Source organism: Schistocerca serialis, chromosome 7 (assembly GCF_023864345.2).
Source record: "Schistocerca serialis cubense isolate TAMUIC-IGC-003099 chromosome 7, iqSchSeri2.2, whole genome shotgun sequence".
In the NCBI taxonomy this organism is placed as follows: domain Eukaryota; kingdom Metazoa; phylum Arthropoda; class Insecta; order Orthoptera; family Acrididae; genus Schistocerca; species Schistocerca serialis.
In genome coordinates, this window is record NC_064644.1 from 335,004,575 (window position 1) to 335,027,861 (window position 23,287).

Here is a 23,287-nt window from a genome sequence, read left to right on the forward strand (position 1 = left end):
AAAGTATAGACAGTAGAAATTAAAATGTCCTGTGGTGCCTCTCCTGCACCAAGTCAGCCCGTCTGACGTCCTATCCCCCTTAAGGGGACATTAACATTTCAGTGTAAATTCAGTTATAAAATGTGGTAAAAATGTAATACAGTCTCTGTTACTATTAAATTGTTTGAAGGTCTGGGGTAAAAAAGATTTGAAACAATTGCTACAATACATGGAAATAAAATCTTGATCAGTTCTGACCAATTAACACATCGTGTCCCAATAAAGATATTGTACAGTAATTATAACAGCAGGCTAACCACGAAAATTCCCGTGATCTGTACTTCCACAATTACAGTTATGATTCTGTAATGAATTCAATAATGCCAATTTCTTTTTTTCTTTCCAGACAAATGTCATTGCTAACTTTACCTTCCACTGACTACTGCTTAATAAGACACTAAATCTGAACATAGGGGCCTCTCAGATTTCCTGGTGGCAGTACAGATGAGTTTCCTACTAATGTGATGCATCCACAGGTGTTATTTTCTTTTGGGTAAAAATAACATCCCTGCAATATCAAAGAAATTAAGATTCAACTGCCGATCCTGAGCCGCCAATCGTAAGTGACTAAGAATCCAACACTAAGAACATAAGGTTTACACAAAAGGAAACTTAAGTGCAGAAACTGGGTCATGGTTCACCCTCTTCTCTTGGAATATGAAGCTCAGACCTTTGCTTTTGGTCATGAACTGACAAGTGGTCACACGCATAATTTTTGAAGATGGAAAGGGGGGAGGGGGGGAGGGGGGGGGGGACAGGGTTTATATATCATGCAATCAAATTTTGTATCAAAAATAAAGCTCAGTTGAGAAAACTATCAAAGGAGGGAAAATCTTTAGTTTTGCCAATACACTCATACACCATCTGCACAGTCTAACTTGACAATCTGTGTACAAGATGATGGGAGCGACCATAAGGGATTTCATCTATTCCACCATCCCTAGCATCCCCCTCAAAGAATGTCAAGCTACACAGCATAATGGGGAAAGTACAGAACATTACCATGCTATCGAAAGTATTGGATTGGTGCACAAGTTCTTAACGTTTTTTCGTAAGTTTAATGAACACAACAAAGATGCATAACAGAGACTTTAGTCATCAATAATATATTCTCCTTCACTACTTACAATAGTCTGCTACTTGCTGGCGTCACTTTTCATTTTTGATTCTGTGACTGTAAAAGTCACATGGTTTCGAGATGAACTGGGCAAGCCATGTTCGAAGTGCATTTTCATCCAGAAAGGAAGTTCTTTGAAGGCTATTCAATACAGAGTGTAAAAAGTGAAAAATCCGAGGGCCTAAGACCAGTTGGATATGGTGGGTGCAGAATGACTTCCCACCTCAACTCTTATATAGGGTTTTTTGTCAGTCTAACAGAATGTGGGCAGGTATAATAATGGAGTAGCATCACTTCATATAGTACTCCTGGTCATTTTTCTTGGAATGCATCTGCTAGACATCTCAGTTCTTGACAATAAATGCCAGCAATGATGGTTACATCTCAGGAAAGCAATTCGTAGTGCAGCACTCTGTCGCAGTTCTACGACATGCATAACATTACCTTCTGTGGATGCGAGCAGGTCTTTGTCTATAACTGCTTTTTTTGGGCTCAACTATTCCTGTCTTTTCCTCATGTCAGCATAAAGACACCATTTCTTGTCACCAGTTACAGGGCAGGAATGGCTGGTGTTGTTCACGAGCCAACTGATTACAAGCAACCAGAGATGCACATATGGCCACCCAGTGACTTTTGTGATTTTGGCTTAGGTCATATGGTACCTGTACACATGATTTTTGAACCTTTCCCACTGCATGCAAACGTCAGATGATGATGGAATGATCACATTTCATCAAATTTGTCAGTTTCTGCATACACTGACGTAGATAATTGTGGATTAATGCATTTGAACGATTTTCATCACATCCCGAAGGTCTTCCTTCACATGGAAACTCACTAACGTCAAAATGATCCTCCTTAAAATAAGAAAACCATTTTCTTGCCATGCTCTGTCCAGTGGCATTATCCCCATACACAGTGCAAATGTTTCTGGTTCCTCTGCTGCTGTCACTCTTCTACTTAACTAAAATAGGTCTGAAGCGTTTCAATTTCTCCACTTGGTAATCCATTTTCTAGCATCCATAGCTCCACTCACTATCCCCAAATAACAAAATGATCATATGTAAACTCACACAGCAACAATGAACTACAAATAAAAACTGACAATCAGCAACCGTAATACCAATGTGCAAAACAAAAACACTATGCACTTATGTACCAACCTAATATTACTCACTTCCATGAGAAGGAAAGGGGGACAGGTTGGGGAAGGTTAAAGAGGAACCTCCATCTTTGAGACCCTGGAAGTACATGCACATTCAATCTAATTCTCCTTGAAATCAGCCATCTACATAACAAAATGCCTCACGTCACCTAAATAAGTTGTCCAGCCTGTTGTCAAATACAGTATCTCAAAACTGGTGACCCTCCCCATCATTACCACAACTAGCATCTGCAATATTGCCACCAACAACCCCCCCCCCCCCCCCCGCCCCCCCTCCCCCAAGCCGAGCCTGTCCTCACCATCTAACTTCCCAGTCCCAACACATCTCCCACGCAAGCACAACCACGACCACTTTCAGACTCACAATTCTGGACCTCTTTCAGTATTAAACCTCTCCTTTAAATCCTCCCCCACTACTGAAACATCTGTTCTTTCCAAATACCTGACCTTCAGTTTCACGCCCAAATTCAACCATACTTCCATTCCATATCTTCTCATTTATCCATAACCTCATCAGGAAATACCATTTCAGCATCCAGTCCTAACCCACAACCAACAAAGGGAACACTAAATCCTACATAGAACAGTTACAACCCAAATCCCAAAAGGATCATCATCATGATTATCATGTTCCCCAAAACCACACTCTCTCGGAATACCTCACTTCAAGCACTACCTGTCAATCATTCCTGAAAAATATCACCAAAACCCCAAATCTTCCTTGGGCTGAGTCCCTTGCTATCTATGACCTGATTGCACATCATTGTCATCCTCCTCCTTGTGGACAAAGTCTCCATGACGGAAAGACAAGACCTTGAGGACTTGGTGGCAGAGGAGCAATGTCACCTCTCTGACACCTCAAAATACAAAACTGTTCCTAGTGGCATTATTCCTTACAACAGACTAAGCTGCAGAAAATGCTTAAAACCACAGGCACATAAAAGGACTTTGTTTCCATATAACTCTTACCCCTCTTGATCTGTGCAGCCTCACTTTTTACTTACGTCCCAAAAAACACAAAAACAACCATCCTGGTCACCTCATAGTAACTGTCTTCAAAGCCAACACTGAACACATCTCAGTCACAGTTGACCAGCACTTCCAACATCATGCACAGCCTCTCAATCCTAATACACCAACTTCCCGGAATACCTCAAATCCATCACCTTCCCTCTCCCACCTGTAATCCTCCTCATCAGTATTAATGAGACTCCACTCAACACAAACATCCTCACATTAATATACATCTGTACTATGCAAGCCACCTTATGACTTGTGGCAGGGATTATTTCTGGTGCCACTATTTTATTTCCCTTTCCCTGTTACATTCAGAAATGGCACATGGGAAGAATGATCGTCAGCAAAACTCCTTTTTAGCTTTAATTTCTCAGATTTTCTCATTGTGGTGATTTTGCAAGATATGTGGGAGGAAGTAATATCTTACCTGACTCTTCCCGGAATGTACTCTCTCCAAATTTCAATAACAAATCTCTCTGTGATGCACAATGCCTCTCTTGTAATGTCTGCTCCTGGAGTTTGTTGAACATCTCCATAACACTAACACCAACTAAATGATCCTGTGACAAAATGTGTCACTCTTCATTGGATGTTGTCTGTCTCTTCCATTAATTTCAGTTGACAAGTACCCCAGACTGAAGAACAATACTGGCCAAACAATTGTTTTGTAAAGCAACTTCTTTTGTTAATGAATTACATTTCTCTAAGGTCCTTCATAACGATCTCAGCCTAGCACTGTCATTTTCTACTATTTGTTTTACATGGTCTTTTCAATTTACATGTTCTGGTATTTTATGGTGTTATTGTTTCTAGCGATATGTCATCTGTAGTTCAATTTTACAGTACTAGATTACTTCATCTATTTATGTGCAATATCTTAAATTTATTTACTTTCAGGGTCAACTGCCACAGCCTGCACCATTCATCAATCCTCTGCAGGTATTCCATCAGTTTGCTATAGTCTTCTGGTGTTGCTGCCTTCTACCACTGCATCGTCTGTGAAGAGCCTGGTGGAGCTTCTAAGATTATCCACATCATTTACATACATAGTAAACAGTAACGGTCTTGTCACACTTTCTGGACGTTCTCTAGAAATTACACTTATATCTGTTGAATTTGTTCCAATAAGAGAGACGTGTTGATTTCTATCTTCAAGAAAGTTCCAAATTCAGTCACAAATCCAGCCTGATACTCATTAAGTTTGTATTTATTTGTTTTTCACCAAACAACAGTGCGGAACTGTATCAAATGTCTCCTTGAAGTCAAGAAACACAGTATCAACCTGAGCACCAACATCTTAACAGTGCTCAGGATCTCATGGATGTACAGAGTGAACAGTGTTTCGAAGATCTCTGTTCGGAATCCATAATGATTTTTATAGAAGGTATTTTCATTCGTCAAAGTACCAAAATGTCAAAATAAGTGAGCATGAAACATATTGTATAATTCTACAACACACTGATGTCATCGATGTATGCTTACAATTATTTGCTTCAGTCCTAGGACCCTCCTTGAAAACAGATATTACCTGTGCTTTTTCCAGTCACTAGTACCCTTCCTTTAGCCCGCTGGCTAGCCGCATGGTCTAATGCACTGATTCCCGACTGGGAAGGTGTGCCGCTCCCTGGCACGAATCCGCTCGGCAGATTCGTGTCAAGGTCCGGTGTGCTGGCCAGCCTTTGAAAGGTTTTAAAGGTGATCTTCCATCTACTTCAGCAAATGCGGGCTGGTTCCCCTTATTCCACCTCAGTTACACTGTGACGACAATTGCTATGCAAACACCATTTCCACGTAAGCGTACACCATAATTATTCTACCATGCAAGTATTTGGGGTTACACTTGTCTGGCACGAGACGTTCCCAGGGGGGTCCACTGGAGGGCCAAACCACACAATAATCCTGGGTTCAGTGTGGGGCAGCAGTGGGGTAGGGGGAGTGCTGTGGCCTGTTGCGGGGTTGTGAACCCCTGAGGGCTATGGTGGGACGAAGCCTCTCTGTCGTTTCTAGGTCCCCAGTTTGATACATACATACACAAATACCCTTCCTTCAGTGATGTACAATAAACTACTGCTAGATGGGGAGCAAGTTCTTTTGCACGATTTGTATAGGATACTGCTGGCATCTCAGCTAGTCCAGATGGTTTGCATTAGTAGACGATTGTAGTTGCTATTCTATTCTGCAATAACTTACATTAATATCTGCCATTTAAGCATTTATGCGAAGATTGAAAGGCAGGACTGTATTAAGATCTTCCACAATGAAACAGTTTCTGAAGACTGAATTCAGTATTTCAGTCTCATAACCATACATATCTGCCTCTCCCAACTGGCACCTGAAAGTCTTCGTAAAACCTCATGTACCGTCACCTTACCCCTAACTACTTCCCTTTTGAGGTCCAGATCTAAAAACAAATTAGGGGGTCTGCTACGAGACCCACGATGGCTCCATCTTTTGTCAACTTTCTCACTGGTCACATGGAAGAGGCAATCATTAACACCAAGATGTTGTGCCCACTGGCTTGGTTCAAATTTATAGATTTACTGACAACGTTTTTGTGGTCTGGACTTAAGATGAAGTTCCTGCTCCTGTGAAACCTACCCCATGCAGCCACCCAAAACCACTTACTCCAGTCCCCAATTTGTGAATGTTGCGCATGATGTTCATCAATTACATTGTGTTCACTGCACAGCATTTTACCTAGAAATTACCACCATTAAACTGGCTGAGTGCATTAATGGACACAAAAGAACCGTCCAACTTGGGGCATCCAATACCCAGGTACCTCAGTGTCTGCTAAATCATGTGGGTCATTTTCATTTTCCCCACCTGATACAAGATTTTCTCTCTCTCTCTCTCTCTCTCTCTCTCTCTCTCTCTCTCTCTCTCTCTCTCTCACACACACACACACACACACACACACACACACACACACACACAAACACACACACACCTTTCTTCTTCATTAAATTTTTATGATTTATCCCTATTATTTTCTTCCTTGCTTTGTTTCTTTGATCTTTGTTTCCTTCCTCACCTCTTTTTCATCCCCACCCTCCTCCTGGTTCTTGTTGCACTCTCCTTTTTAACGTTCCTCAAACCATCTATCTCTCCTCCACAAGGGAAGAACCAATGGTTCCGAAAACTACAATAGTGTTGGGCCATTTACTTTAAAAAGTGTCTATCGGCATAACAAAAATATTGGCCAGTAATCCTAACTCATTATATCCAGCCAATTTTCTTAAAAAAACACATCACAAGAAAAGCAGCTTGGTTCTCAATCATACCACAGTCAAGTCACTTGTAAAGACAGGAAGTTAAACTTACTTTTCAAAACTGTCAAACCATGGTAACTCCAAAGCAAAAGTGGTTAACCTAGCTATCTATTGAAGCTTTGATTGTAAAAGAGTTTAAAATTTTCAGTGATGTACTTACTTAACTATAACTGAATGATGGAATATTTTGGACTTATGTAAGCAACAGCTTATTTCTACTAAAAAGCAACTAAAGCTGGAAGAGTGTATTTAAGAGATGAAAAAAATTTGACATTACTCCTAAAACCCTAATACAAATCCAACTGGTTCGGAACCAGTGACGTGACAGCTACTGAGCTTGCCCTTTATAGTGCCCATAATGTGGTCAAGGGACATCTCCCTACCACTCAAAACCATGCTATTGAGCCTAGGAAGAGGTTTTTATGTCCTAAGACAATAACATCTGGATACAAAAAGCTGATGTATTGTCATCCGTATTACTTAACCTTGTCCTTGCAAAAGCTGTATTTGAGGTGAAATAAATAGGAAAGGGCATCAATCTGAATGGAAATTTGCAATTGCTAGCATATGCATCATATATGACAGCTACGTCAGAGTCAGCAGAAGAAATGATAAAAACAGTGGCGGACCTGAGCAGTGGTGCAGAAAAGTGGGCTTGAGAATCAACCTAGAGAAAACAAAAATGACATAGCTAAGAAGAAGAATGAACCATGACATGCTTGGGGATTTACAGGTGGGAGATATGAAACCGAATATAAATGAGAACTTGAGATACTTGGGATCATACTTCAACCAGAGAAATAATGTCTACCTAAAAGTGAACTAACAAATCATTAATGCTTACAGATCATGTAACAGCATAAAAGCACAACTGAAATCAAGGCTAATCTCAATGAAAGTTAAAATGGAATGAGTAGCACCAGGAGCAAGAGAGAAATATTGATGGCGTTTGAGAGGAAGATCATGTGGAAGATTTTTGGGCTAGCAAAGGAAGAAAAATGATGTAGCAGAACAAACAATGAAGAAATATAACCAATTATGAATCAGCTTAATACTATACAATCAGCAAAGTTTAAGAGATTATGATGCTGTTTCAAAAGAATGGTCAGAGGGGAAGCAACCCCCCCCCCCCCCCCCCCAATCATAATATCACTATAAAATTTAGCTATCTCTATTGCAATTAAAAATATTCAAAACAGTAGCTAAAATATCATCTTACCCTGAAAGTTTCTATGTAGTCCAATCGTGACACGAGTACCAAACATTTTGGGGCATACATTATGCTATGGTGTGTGATAGTTGGTATACTGCGTGTCAGACTGCCAGTCAGGGCCCTTGGATGGGCGTTCTCCCCTTCCACAGTGTCTTCTTCCTGTAACAATAAAACACATGCATGTAAAATGTATGCAACATACCATTTTAAACAAACTCTAACAGAAAATAACATAAGCCCATCATTGTGTAATTGTAACAAAGAAGTTATGTAGCCTGTTTGTTAAAAATTAGTCTATACAAAATTGAGCCAAATAAAAATAACTTTATTTACCACCACCATTGAAAGCTGCCCTCAATTCCCTCTTGCCATGCACACAACCACTACACACACTTCCTAACATCAATAACCTGAACACACATATGCAATGGTGCATAAGTTCAAACTGCATACTGTACCAAAACTTTAAACCATTTACCTGCTTCATTGTGCACTGGTCACAAGAGCATAACTATGAAATTCAGATTTCTGGATTCTCATTTTCTCATTAACAACTAACTTCTTCTTAAACAGAATGTAGGTCACTGTCAAAGCTTAGCATTATAGATAAATTTGACGTAAGAAGTTCACCAAGAACATTTAATACAATGTAAAAGGATAATGAGGTTTAGTATTCACCCATGTCCCTGTATTTTTGAACTGTTCCCTTTCTGCATAATTCTTCATGAATTTCCGACGTTTCTATGACTGTAGGGGTTAAACAGATATCAACTTCGGCAATAAATTGCTTGTAATCTGTAGACACTATATTATTTATTTGGAAATTAAAGTTATTTGTTAAGTACGACTACACAATGGAAATATTATATAATTAACATACCTCGTCTACAGGTTTGCTTGGAGTAATAGCAACAGTCTCGTTGAAACAAAGGCAAGCGCAATAATGTCGATTTGCATCTATGTCTGTAAGTACAGAAACAAAGAACTTTGGTTCCTGTCTCTCTGTTGACAAGGCCCATCCCTGAGGCTGGCAAAACTAGAAAGAAAGAAAATTCTAATGAGAACCTGAAATGAAAATTGGCCTAGGGAGGAAGTATCAGTAAATGAACTGTAAATGTGAAGGAACATACCCATTCTATGCCTTCAATAAATGGTGTATCACTCCAGTCTTTCTCTGGAAACCTCTGGAGAATAATACCACTACTTATTCCACTTCCTGCCAAAAAGTTAAAAAAACAAAAAAGTATAGTAAAGGAAAATTTTAAATCCAGTGTATTAGAATCTAAGCCCACTAAAACACACTAAATTACTAAATGTAATTATTATTCCCATTTAACAACGTATTTACATTTTTCAGTAACACAAGATTGGAAACCAAATTTAATTTTCATTCTACTTTTATGTCCATCACCTCACAACTTTTCTTCAATTTCTTATTCAATTAATGTCTAAATCCCTTGTATCCTTGAGACCGACGTTCTTCCCTTTTTCTTCCTTCCTTGTGGTTCCAATTCCACGATCCATCATGGCAATCTCTCCTCCGACATCCTTTTCGAACGTCCATAATCAAATTTGTTACATCCATTTTCTTCCCAATGACTTCATTTGTGACCCTTTCCCAATTGGGTATCCCTGCAGACCATCTCCAGTAGCCCTTTCAGTTGCCATCAATCTTTTCATTAACTGGGATTTAATTTTTCATACTTCATAATGCTTCTAATAATAATTTGGAAGATCTTTTCCAGTTTTACAACTTGTTCCTGGTGTATGGGTTTAAAAGAATAACTTGCAAACATTGTGTAATACATCACCCTCTGTCAGGGCCACACCAAGTTTTCAACACCAAGAGTTCCAATATCTGAAGAACTACACTAACTGAAAACTACACAAGCCAGAAATGTCAACAGTATACATAATGTGTCAAGAGAGCAAACCGAGAGAGAGCTACGCCTAAACAAGCAACTTTCTGCAAGTGGCTGAATATTAGATAGGCTGATGTCCAAGTTACAGTCAGCAATTGCATTACATTCTCACCTCACTCACTAGGGTATCTTTCCAACACGCATGGCACGGACATGCCCTGTAGGCGGCCAAATTGATCATTTCGCTGGCTGCCAGCACTGTTGGCTCCACATCCTTTGTTACAATGGCATTATTGGCAGGTGCGGATACCAAATCCATGCCCAATTTAATGGGCACACAAGGATGATAATGCCCGGGTCTATGTCTAAAATGCTTACAAAGGGTGGAGAGACATGCTGGAAGCCCAGCCAGCGGTTCCACTGGAATGTCAGTAGCTGCAGATGCAGCTGCCAGGGCCAAGAGCAACGCAAAACGAGCCAGCTATTCTTTGCCATGTTCAAAGAGCTGCTAAGCTGCCATCAAAAGGAGCAGCTCAACTTCCATTGGTTGCTCTAACCGCACTGTGGAAGATGAACACTGCAATGACCTTAAGGGTATACGGAATGAGTTTTTCGATGAAAAAATCGATTTTTGGGTAAATGCATTTTCGAAAAATTAAAATATTTGGATGACGTGAATATAACTATTTTAAATAATTTTTTAAAATAATTTCGACACACGATGTTCCACACCTTGTATATGAGACGCGAAATATACTTGATATAGACAGCCTTGCCAGAGATATAATTGAGCACAAGAGAGTTAGCTTTTCTGTTGGCTACACCGCTAGACAGTTGACAATAGATTCTGCACCATTTGTATTGTTTCCTTTGTGAGTATATCCATGTCATTGTTGTGAAAGTCTTATGTGGAGAAGTCATTGAGTTTTCTTTCCTTCCACATGCCAAGACCTAGTCTGAAGGTATTTAGAAAGCGTGTACATTGGCGCAAGAAAGTAAAGTGTACTCAAAATTCGTCTGATTCATCTTCATCAGTATCTGATGTCCCAGTAGCAACTAACCTCAACACTGGTAGTGATACATTGAGTGATGCTGCTGCCACTACACCGGAAAGTGCTTCAAGAAGAAAACTAGCTGGAATTGAAGAAGATTACAAGAAACTAAATGCTGGGACTACAAAATATGAGGTAATTAACGTCTCTTTATTATCAGACGTTTTGGAGAACAATGTGTGCTGCAAACGATGTGGAAAATGTGGTGTTTCATTGAAAACAAACTTACATGTAGGACTTGCTTGTCAATTAGAGTTGATGTGCAGTTATTGCAAACACAGTGTTACTTTCTTCAATTCCTCACGTTACTGCAGATACAGGTAAACTATATGATATAAACATTAGACTGGTTTATGGATTACGGTGTATAGGAAAGGGCAGGGCTGCAGGTGCCATGCTGTGTGGTGTGATGAACCTCCCTCCTCCACCTTCAAAATTTAACAAACACATAATTGCAATAGGCTCTGCTGTAGAAGATGTGGCACAGGAAAACATGAAAGATGCTGTTGAGGAAGCAGTTGTTGAAAATAATAATAGCAGAGACTTGTCCATAGCTTTTGATGGAAGCTGGCTGAAGAGAGGCCACACATCTCTGAATGGTGTAGCAACAGCTACAAGTGTGGACACTGGTAAGGTAGTTGATGTGGCAATACTTTCCAAGCATTGCAGATGCAAGGAGAAAATGGAAAATAAACATGAAGAGGAGTGCATGGCAATTTACTAAGGGTCAAGTGGTGGTATGGAAGTTGCTGGTGTAAGAAGTATTTATCAACGCTCAGTAAAATGGTACAATGTTAGATACATAAATTATCTTGGAGATGGTGACTCAAAGGCTTTCAAAGAAATTGAGGAACTGGGACCCTATGGTAACGATGTGAAAATTTCCAAACTGGAGTGTGTTGGCCATGTTCAGAAAAGGATGGGATCAAGACTTCGACGGCTCAAGGCTAGCATGAAAGGCAAGAAATTGAGCGATGGAAAAACTTTAGATGGGAAAAATAGACTGACAGATGCTACAATAGATCATATTCAGAAGTGCTATGGTCTAGCAATAAGACAGAATACAGCAGATGCAGAATTAATGAGAAGAGCAGTCTGGGCTCTGTTTTTTCATATAGCTTCAAACAATGAGAATCCCCAACATGGGCTATGTCCAAAAGGAGACGATAGTTGGTGCAAGTACAACAGAGGCAAGGTAACTAAGAAACAATACAATCACCCTCATCACCTGCCACCTGCCATTATGGATGAAATAAAACCAATATTCCGAGACCTCGCAGATATTAGTCTACTAAAGAAATGTCTTCATGGCCGGACTCAAAATCCAAATGAGTGTGAACCATGTGATATGGAATAGACTACCTAAAACTGTGTTTGTGGGTATAAACACACTTCACTTTGGCGTTTATGATGCTGTTTCATCATTCAATCAGGGCAATGTAACAAAGTGCAAAGTTCTGCAGAAGTTGGGGCTCTGTGTAGGTCTACGACTGTGTAGGTCTACGAACTGCCGCAGCTATGCTTTGTTTGGACAAGGAATGGCTCAGGTCTTCAGATAATGCCATAAAAGTATATTCAAAGATGGCTACACAGCATAGCAGAGCCATCAAGAGGAAGCTGTTGGACGATTCTGATGATACAAGCTATGGAGCAGGCTTGTACTGAAGTAAAAACTTTGAAGCTGATTTCTCGTAACTTTAGTTTTTTTGTATATAAAGTACATTTTCTCAGGGCCTATTTATAGTAGAAAAATGAAATTTTCTGTAGTTGTTCCTTAAGACCTTCTAATATATCTGAATTAAAAGATATGTGGAATTATTTTGTATTAATGGATGTAAATTTTAAAATACTTGTTAAAATGTATAACGTTTTTTAACATTTACAAAAAATAAAATATCTGAAAAACTATACATTATTTTTTTCAAAATTAATAATTCAGCATAGAAGCAGAACATATCTCTGCGTTCTGTGAAAAAATCAAGAGTATCGTCCAAATAACAAATGAGAAAATGTTCCTAACTTTTAGCTCAATTTAACATTGTAAGCATAGGGCGTTCCGTATACCCTTAAGTAATAATCATGGTACAGGAGTGACAAGCCCATTGCATTATACGATGAGGGAAAAATACTGAAGTCGTCTATATAGTTTGTAGGCCCTGAGTTGGTTCCATAGGTGGTGGCAGACTATGTTCATGTCACAGTTATAACTGGTTCCGTGTCTTGTTAACTTATTGTCTCTGACCACGACACCAAAAAGTTGCCAACTCTTGTGTTAAGACTATAATCACTTCTGTACATCCCAGTTGATGCCCAAAATGCAGATCTGAAACACCAACACACCCCAAAATGCAGATCCAAAACACCAACACACCCTTCTGACAACAGGGCGTAACACATGATTGCAGGAGGCAGGGAGTAAGGCACAAGAGATCCAACAATGTACAGGGCCATCATCAATGCGGAAACTGTGCCAGACTACAGCCTATTACTAAGGCTGTGCTGTGCTGTACTGTACTGTACTGTACACAGCTAGGAAGTGCAGAAGAGCATTATCCACCAGCATGGTTTGCACCCCCTGTCTAATTTGAGTCTTAAATGTCCTGACCATCCATTCTGCCTCTGAGATTTATGGTGAACAGGAACGAGTGGTGGTCAGGTGTTTTATACAACTACAGTGACAGAAAACTATGAACTCCCGAGACCGTAACTTTGGGGTCACTATAGGAAACCAGCATAGCAGGTGCACCCTAATTGCAAATACAATTGTGAGTGTCCTGAGGATGGATTTCGCTATTGTGGTGGATACCCATGCTATAAAGAGGAAGTTCAACAGTGCATTCAATAGTATCAACCACATACACCCAAGAAAGGAATCGGCAAAATCTCTATACCACAACTGAGCCACCCAAGGCCACAGCAAAACCTTCTGGGGACGGACCATCTGGTTCTCCAAACAGGCTTAACTCTGTCTCACTAGATGTTTGATACAGGTGCTTATCACAGGCCAATACACAAACCATCGAGCTAATACTCTTATGCGAGATCTACTCCAGTGAAAAGAATGCAGTAACTGGAGAATTTACGAATGGAGTGAAAGTGGGACTACAATGCAACACTACAACACATTAAGAGGCTCTTTCATACTGAAATAAGGTCAAAAGTTGGGATGGATGTCCTTAGCAAACCACACAAGCCATCCAATTTGAGCTGCTGCAATAATGCTGCACAACATTAGGTCATGACCTGTTGCTACTGCTACGTCTTTGACAGTGATGGGAAATTCTTGCAGTGTTGTTTCTAAAGTCTTGTCAACTGCAAAACAAACTTTGTCTTCCCTATCAAACTGCATATCAGGCCCTGCGGGTTACCTGGACAATTGATCAGCATTAGCATACTGTGTGGTGAGGCAAAAAAAGGATACCATAAAATAATTGCTGAGAAATAATGCTCACACTATTGTCCATGGCCCATCTTGTTAGGGAGTCCAATGGTTTGTGATACATGAGCAAGTGAAATCTGAAGCCACACAGAAAAACTTGAAACTTTTTAACACCATAGACAACGACCAGTGCCCCTTTCTCTAGCTGGGAGAAATTATTTCAGGTTGGAATGAGAGTCTTAGATGCATAAGCAAGCGGTTGTTCTCATCTGTCCATTTCTATGGAATAGTTTGGTGGCAATCCCATGCTATTGTGTGCTAGTAGCCAGTATTAAGGTTTTCTTTGGATCAATTGCAGCAAGTAAAGGGGCAGACCATAAGCAATGTTTTAGTCACAAAAAAGCTTGCTGACAAGAGTCTGGCCAAACAAAATTCACATATTTATAATGGAGCTGATTTAGAGGGTGTGGGACTGCTGAAGCATTTAGTATGAGTTTACCATAATAAATCACCTTGGCAAGGAACAATTGCAGCTCCTTCAAGTTTCAAGGGATGGGAAACTTATCAATTGCTGCGATGGGCTCATCGAGTGGTTTAATGCCCTCTTTATTAAGAGACGTTCTAAACATTTGACGCTGCGTGCAAACATTGTGCACATTTCAAACTTACAATGCAGACCAGCCGCCTGTAAGTTTTCCAAATGTTCTTCCCTGTAACAATTAAATCATCCAGATATGTTGCACCTTTCGGATATGGCGAATTCTCCTCTCTATAAAATGCTGGGAAATTCCTGGGGCTTGGCCAACACCGAAAAGCAATCTAATAAACTTATAGAGGCCACATAGTGTACTAATAACAAGTAACTGCTGCGACTCAGCATTGAGGGCAACTGCAGACGTGTCTCTCTCAAATCAATCTTCGAAAAATAGCGTCCACCAGTCAACCTCGCCACTAACTCCTCTGACCAAGGGATTGGATTGAATTACATGTGGCTTTAAAATCGTCACACTACCAAATTGCCCCACTGTTTTCCAACCACCACTATTGGTGTTTCCCACTGACTCAATACTACAGGTGAAATAACCTCTTAATTCCCGTAGTCTGTCTACTTCAGCTTGAACTACATCTCTCATACTGGATAGCGAAGCATAGCATAACTTATGGATCGCTAATGGTTTAAGCTCAATGTGAGCCATAAAATCCCTTGCTTTATGCGATGTTGGCTCAGACAACTGTTTTCTGTGAGACTGCAAAAGTGACTCAAGGTCATGAACTGGTGACACTAAATTAACATGATCAACAATATGGAAATCAAATGCTGCAAAAGCATCCAATTCAAAATATGGCTCATGATACATAGGCAAATTGATCAACAAGACCACAACCCCAGTACCAAATTGAAAGTCAAAACACAATTACAGCACAAGCTTTTGAGCCATTTGCCAAATACATGAGCTTTGCACAAAAAGCGCATTAATAGGTAACTGGTCACTATTGCGAAATGAGTGCTATGTAGGACATACAGGAGCAATGTGCCCCTTTGATTACACTTTAAACAAACTATTTAAATGCAGACATTTCTGGCATTTATATTGGGTGTGACAATCTGAGCAAGCCTTCTAATCTACGGGATCTTCTGAATGAAGGACGGATGGCCATTATTATCTGCTGTACTGGACCAGGACTTTCGATGACTACTGCACCTTTTGTAGAAGGCTGGTCCAATGATGGGGAAAGCTTATTCCTACTATCTACCAAAGTTGCTAAACGGAGTTGCGGTGAGAACATTTTTTGACAACTAAGGTTGACCCGGGCATATCTGTCCCAAGTAAATGAGACCCTGTTGTGTCATCTGACAATGTACTGTGGGAAGAACTACAATCTATTTCCACATGTCCCATTCATCGCAAAAAAGACTTCCTGGGCCGGCATAGACAGCTCATGCAACCATGCTAATTGGGCCACATCAGCTAGAGGCGGATCAGACGATTCTTTAGCCTTCACTTAAAGCAACGTGTCTGGGGCTAATCAAATCATCACATCATAGATAATGGATCCGTATAACATAAGCCACACTGAGTACAATTAAACCTACAATATCTAGACCAGGAGCAGCCAAGATTTCAGTTTGCGGGCTGTGCCTGGGTCCGAATGCCAAAGCGCTCAGCCTAACTAGCACGTTTCCCCCCACTGCCACGCCATGCCGTCTGAACGTGAGGAGATGGAAGAGGGGGAAATCAGTGAATGTGCCACATTTAAATGGCAATGCAGTCACACTACATGACTCTTTTATATTCCATATTACTCAACAACACAGACCACAAACAAAACAAGTTTTCAGTATTATTTAATTATTTTTGATGCACTGAAGACATAAAATTTTTATTTGGTACAAACTGGCAGCATGCATACAGAGCAGAAAATCTCACAGTTTCACACTCAAGTTGCCACATAATTGTGACTTATTTAGTTTCATAATCGAAAAAAAGGTCTTTCACACACATACGTCGATCAAAATTTTGCAACCTCATTATGGAGACACTACCTGAGGAAAGCAATATAGACGTCCTGGACAGGTTTTGCACTTTGTCCAGGCTGTATCACGTTGCTAACAGCAAGTGTTCTAACATCCAAAGAACTAAACCAACCAAAACCATATATAAGAAAGAAACATCAAAAGCACAAGTAACATTTCAAGAGCACAAACAGAGAGAGAGAGAGATCCCAAACAATCAACCATCTGGTTGTGGTAGAATATTTGCAGGTCTCACTTCTAAACTAGCAAACACAAGTGAATTGAGGCTGCAGCCCCCTTAACTTTTCACTTTCATCAACATGGGCTAGTTCCAACACACACAGCATGGGCACACCCTGTCGGCAGTCGCCAAGACCATTTCACTGGCTGCAAGTATTGTTGGTTCTGTGTCCTTCATCACCATTACATTATTGGCAATGCATAGTATGGGCAGACCCATTACCTGCATGAGACAGTAAGTCAGACGAGTCAGTACTCACGCCGAGTTCAACTACCACGACTTTACCTTCTGCGTCGTACTGAGAGTTGTTGCTGAGTGTTCAGTCGATAGACATCCTCTGCCAGCCATGTGTTGAATGTACTCCCCCCCCCCCCCACACACACACACACACATCTCTACAAGGTTTTGGACTTTCTGCTTTCCACAGATTGACTCACAAGGTGAGTTTTTGTCTCTTCTCATGGGGTTCTGTACAGTGGTTATTATCACGCCACTCAGTGCATGAAATATCCATGTTGGCAATGTAGTGTAGCGGTATTGTCACACCTGTGCATATACTAAAACTGTTCAACTGCGTCACCGCTGAAGAAATGTGGACACAGGATAAAGGAGTCTCTCTTCACTACAATGAAGGTTTTTACAAACATCTTAGAACAGTATTTCCTAATACCTGGATTAATAGTGGGGCAACCTAATGTACATAATTTATTTACTCGTCAGTAGTAACATCTGGAATACGGGAATGGATATGGCAGAGTTTCACATGCCAATTGCCGGTGGGTCCTAAATATGGCCAGCAATTCAGGTAAATGTTGTGAGGTGCAAGATTTTACTTTGTTGTCAAAGGTTTCTGTAATTTGTGTCACTAACAAGGGAACCTCCCCATCACACCCCCCTCAGATTTAGTTATAAGTTAGCACAGTGGATAGGCCTTGAAAAACTGAACACAGATCAATGGAGAAAACAGGAAGAAGTTGTGTGGAACTATGAAAAAATAAGCATAATATACAAACTGAGTAGTCCATGCGCAAGATAGGCAGCATCAAGGACAATGCGAGCGCTGGAGTGCCGTGGTCCCGTGGTTAGCATGAGCAGCTTCAAAACGAGAGGTTCTTGGTTCAAGTCCCCCCTAGAGTGAAAATTTTAATTTTTTATTTTCAGACAATTATCAAAGTTCAGGCACTCACACAAAATCAACTTCACTCTCCAAAATTCCTGGACATGTTCAGATTTGCTTGGACATATCCAGGATTTGACGGTCTACACACGGAAAAATTTGAAAAAGTTAAAAACATATGTTTTGACAGAGTACAGGGAAAACTGAGCGACTGTGAAACTGTTGCATTCATTTGTTGCAGTTTATGTGACAAACTCTCATGTTTTCATTACTTTTTTGGGAGTGATTATCACATCCACAAGAAAACCTAAATCGGGCAAGGTAGAAGAATCTTTTTACCCATTCGCCAAGTGTACAAGTTAAGTGGGTCGACAACATATTCCTGCCGTCACCAGTGTCGTACATAATATATCAGACGTGTTTTCCTGTGGAGGAATCAGTTGACCTATGACCTTGCGATCAAATGTTTTCGATTCCCATTGGAGAGGCACGTCCTTTCGTCTACTAATCGCACGGTTTTGCAGTGCGGTCGCAAAATACAGACACTAAACTTATTATAGTGAACAGAGACGTCAATGAACGAGCGGACAGATCATAACTTTGCGAAAATAAAGAAAGTAAAATTTTCACACGAGGGAAGACTTGAACCACGAACCTTTTGTTCTGCAGATGCCCACGCTAACCGCGGGACCACGGCAATCCTGATCTTACATTATCCTTGTTGTTGCCTGTCTTGTGGATGGACTAGTCAGTTTGTATATTTTGCTTATTTTTTTCATAGTTCCATACAACTTCTTCCTGTTTTCTCGAGTGATCTGTGTTCAGTGTTTCAAGGCCTATCCACTGTGCCAACTTATAACTAAATCTGAGGGGGGTGCGATGGGGAGACTCCCTTGTAAGTTACATTTTCAAATCTATACCACTATAAACACACAAGCCGTCATTTAACATCGTTACCAAAAATATCAAAAACTTGTTCCTTGCGACTTTTTTCAGCCCAGTTTGATTCAGAATGTCTTCATAAATGATCTTACCTAAACATCTAGTCTTCAGCAATCTTCTGGTGCAGCACAGTTCAGAAGGTCTACTCTCTTCTTATCTCTACTGCTTATCATCAAAATTTCGCTTCCATAAAAGATTCCACTCAAGACAAATACTTTTAGAAAAGGCTTTGTATCATTCAAATTTATATTCCATATTGACAATTTCCTCTTTGCCAGAAATGCTTTATTTGCTACTGCCAATCTTTATTTTACATTCTTATTACTTCAGCCCTTGAGAGTTATTTTGCTGCACCAATAGTGAAACTTAGCGATTGCTTTTAGTGTACTATTTTTAATCTAATTCCCTCAGCATCAACTGATTTAATTTGCCTACATTCCATTACTATATTTTTAATTTTTCTCAATATTCATCTTGCAACCTATTTTCTAAGACATTATCCATTCCATCAATTGATCTTCCAAGTTCTTTCCCATCTCTGACAAAAACCACAGTGCCATTAGCAAGTGTTGAAGTTTCTACTTCTCCCTGAACTACAATTCTCTTCCCAAATATCTCCTTGCTTTCTTTTACTACTTACTCTACACACAGATTAAATAGTTTGATGGACATGCTGCAACTTTGTCTCATTCCCTTCTCAACTACTGTCTTCCTCTTTCTTATACTACTGTATGATAGATCTCATTATTAATCAATAGGACATACAGCATTTAGTGTATTGTTCAATATATAGTAGCTGCTTTCATTATTAATCTTATAATTACATTCACGTTTATTCATTTCACAGTCATTATTCCTTATCCAACACTATTTGGAATAATTACATGCCCTGTAAATGACAAATTACTTATGCTATTTCATTTACAAAAGTATGAGTCTGAAATTTCATGTAAGCATGTTGTTCTTTCATTGAAACAACCATTTCTAATCCAAGAAGATTGACAGTTCACTCAAATGAGGCTGCTTCGCAAAATTGAAAAATACTATGTGTTGTCATGGCCAATTACTGAAATTGTAAACAATTCTATAGTTAAGTTTGAGTTTTCATGGAGGCCAGTATCAGTCAAAATTTTGTATCAATGTTTGTTAATGAAAAGCTAATTAGTAATGTTGAAGAAAGAGTACTGGTTGTTAAAAGTCGTTTATTAAGTCATAAGAGTGCAACACAACTCCAAGGGATAGTCCGCATACTTTCTGCAGAAATGAATACAATGTGTTAGATTGCTTATCGACACCTCCACATGAGCACGTAAAGTAAAAATATTTACCTATATGAAATTTTCTTGTTCTGAAAGACTTCATCTAATGACCTGCAAATATTAAACAATGGCTAATCCAGGATGGAATGTAACAATATTATGCGAAGGAAAGTTGCTACTCACCATACAGCAGAGATGCTGAGTGAGTGAGTGTGTGTGTGTGTGTGTGTGTGTGTGTGTGTGTGTGTGTGTATTGCTGATAAAGGCCAATGGCGAAAGTTTTAACTGTGAAAGTCTTTTTGTAATACTTGCAAATACTCAAATACTCACTACTCATATACAATGCAAAATACAAAAATTTGAATTGTGCACTGTTTGGGAGTAGGATAACCCTTCACTTTGAACTCCCACAACTAAATTTGTTATCTGGAAAGGTGCAGAAAACCTTTTGCTTCTTGCATTTTATTCATGGTAACTAAAGAATTTCGAAGAATGTATTCTAATCAAGATTATCCACAACTTAATCTTGATACGCAACAAATGGAAGTTTGCCGTTTTTCAGTCAATCTTCCAGCACAAGTCTTATGGTCAGTAGTGCCTCGGTGTTCCTACATTCCTCCTGAACCCAAACTGATCTTCTGATGTCAGTTTCCACCAGTTTTTCCATTCATCTGTAAATAAATTGTGCCAATTTCTTCCAACCATGAACTACTGAACTGATGGTTAGGTTATATTCACACATGTTGACACCTGCCTTTCTTTGGAATTGGGTTTACTACCTTTTTCTTCAAGGCAATCTTATGGATTGTTCTTCCAAAGATCTTATTAATTCGGAGGGAATGCTGTTTACTATAGGTGCCTTGTTTGGAATTAGATCCCTCAATGCTCTGTAAAATAATTGTCACAGTATCCCATTTTATCTTAAGTTTGTACTCCCTTTCCATAATACTGTCTTCAAGTTTCTTCACTTCATGTGAATGATAAGTCCAATTATGATCATTACCCACTGAGAGATTGAGTGCCACCTGGTGGTGTTATGGGCATGTGATACTTTAAGGACAGTACTTAAGTAGAGCAAAGACAAAATGGGCAATCATTCTAGTGAATGGGAAATCCACTAGCATAAGCAACTTTGATAAAGGGAACCAGCAAAGCTCTGTATAGAAAGATAGGCAGCAGTTTGTGGCAGGTCTGAAGACCTGATACAATGCTCATGGAGAAGAGAGAAGCACCTGTACATTTTGGAGCAAACAATTCAGCACACAATACTGAACGAGGGTCACTGTAGGGGATGAACCCTAGGTGTTCCCATGTTTGGTTGGTTGGATTAAAAAAGCTACAAGGTCATCAGTCCCTTTTTCGAATAAAAGAATGCCACAAGTGTGAAAATAAAACAAACGAGACTGACAACTCAAAACAGAATGAAAGGAAAAAATAACAAGAACGGTGAAGGGCAACAAACATGTAAACGGACAAAAGGGGACAGGAAAATGACAAACACAAGAAATGGGATGAAGAGATTAAAACAACAAGGCAGATTACCATGGTTGGCTGACCATGAGAAAAAAGGAGACGCCAGCCAATCTGCAACACATTAAGCATCCCTAGAAGCACTAGGGTGGAGGACACAGAGGGACAAAGGACACGCGCTAAAACTTAGATCAAATGACAAAACCCACCCTCACGAATAAAACACAAAACTAAATCAGCCAAAGGGGCGTTGTCAGATAAAATTAGTGGATACGAGTCCGGTAACCCAAGATTTTCTCACTGGGCAGTCAAAGTGGGACAGTGCACCAGAATATGATCCACTGTCAACCGGGCACCGCACCGACATTTCACGTTGCAGGAGGCAACCGTGGGACGCCCAAGCATGTCCAATGTGTAGCCGGCAGAGGACAACTGACTCCCTGTGAGAGGACCACATGGAAGACTTCCACACATTCGTAATCTCGTTAATGACACGCAGTTTGTTGTGTGTACTGTTATGCCATTCCATTCCCAAAGCCAAAAACCCTACGGCATACATCAGGACACAGGTCAGGTTCAGAGATGACCATCTCCAGAAGCAGTTTCTGCGTAGCCTGTTTGGCCAGCCTGTTGGCAAGTTCATTGCCTGAGATGCAACATGTCCTGGGATCCACACAAACACCACTGAACGACAGAACCGGTCCAGGGCATAGATGGACTCCTGGACGGATGTTACCAAAGGATGGAGAGGATAACACTGGCCAATAGCTGGTCAAGGAGTCAGTACACAGAAAAAATGATTCCCCAGGGCATGAACGGATATCCTGAAGTGCACAGGAGGTGGCCACCAGCTCTGCAGTGAAAACACTGCAGCCATCGGGCAAGGAATGTTGTTCAAAATGGCCTCTGTGGATGTAGGCAAAGCCAACATGACTATCAGCCATCGAGCCATCGGTGTAAACCATTTCAGAGCCCTGGAACATGTCAAGAATCAAGAGGAAGTGACAGCAGGGAGTGGCAAGGTTAACTAAGTCCTTAGAGCCATGTGAAAGGTCCAGGTGAAGCCACGGCCTAGGTGTACACCATGGAGGTGTTCATGAATGAACCTCAAGTATAGGTGGTAAAGGCAAGGACTCCAGTTCAGAGAGAAGGGATTGCACACAAACTGCAATTGGAAGTCCTGACCTAGGCCACCGATGAGGGAGATGAACCACTGTGGGAAAAGGAGATGGTAATTCGGATGAGCAGGAGAACTACAAATGTGTGCAATGTAACACGAGAGCAATTGTGCATGCCTAACTTGCAATGGAGGTGCTCTGGCCTCCACTAGCACACTGGTCGCCTGACTCGTCCTAAAAGCTCCTGTCACAGGGCGAAAGCCACAGTGATGCACTGTGTAGAGTAAACGCAACGCTGAGGGTGTCACCGGTGCTGCCAAACCATAAACGAAACTGCCATGGTCAGGGCGGGATTGAACAAGGGGTCTGTAGAGTTGCAGCAGCATAGAGCAATCTGCACCTCAGTTGGTGCTGCTCAGGGAGTGGAGGGCATTAAGGTGCTGCCAGCACTTACGCTTAAGCTGACGAAGGTGAGGTGTAGCCAAGTCAATCAGGCGTCGAAAACCAGT

The 23,287-nt window shown here is 40.4% G+C and overlaps 1 protein-coding gene across 2 annotated transcripts in view; it reads right to left on the minus strand.

Annotated features, from left to right (window-relative positions):
- Positions 1-23,287, minus strand: part of LOC126412073 (myotubularin-related protein 13) — a 251,951-nt gene that overhangs the window by 214,597 nt on the left and 14,067 nt on the right. For both annotated transcript variants that reach the window (XM_050081473.1, XM_050081472.1), the window contains exons 2-4: positions 8,954-9,039; positions 8,704-8,859; positions 7,830-7,982 (exon numbers count right to left, since the gene is read on the minus strand). In XM_050081473.1, the coding sequence (XP_049937430.1) occupies positions 7,830-7,982; positions 8,704-8,859; positions 8,954-9,039 (395 nt within the window). The remainder of the gene's footprint in view (positions 1-7,829; positions 7,983-8,703; positions 8,860-8,953; positions 9,040-23,287) is intronic.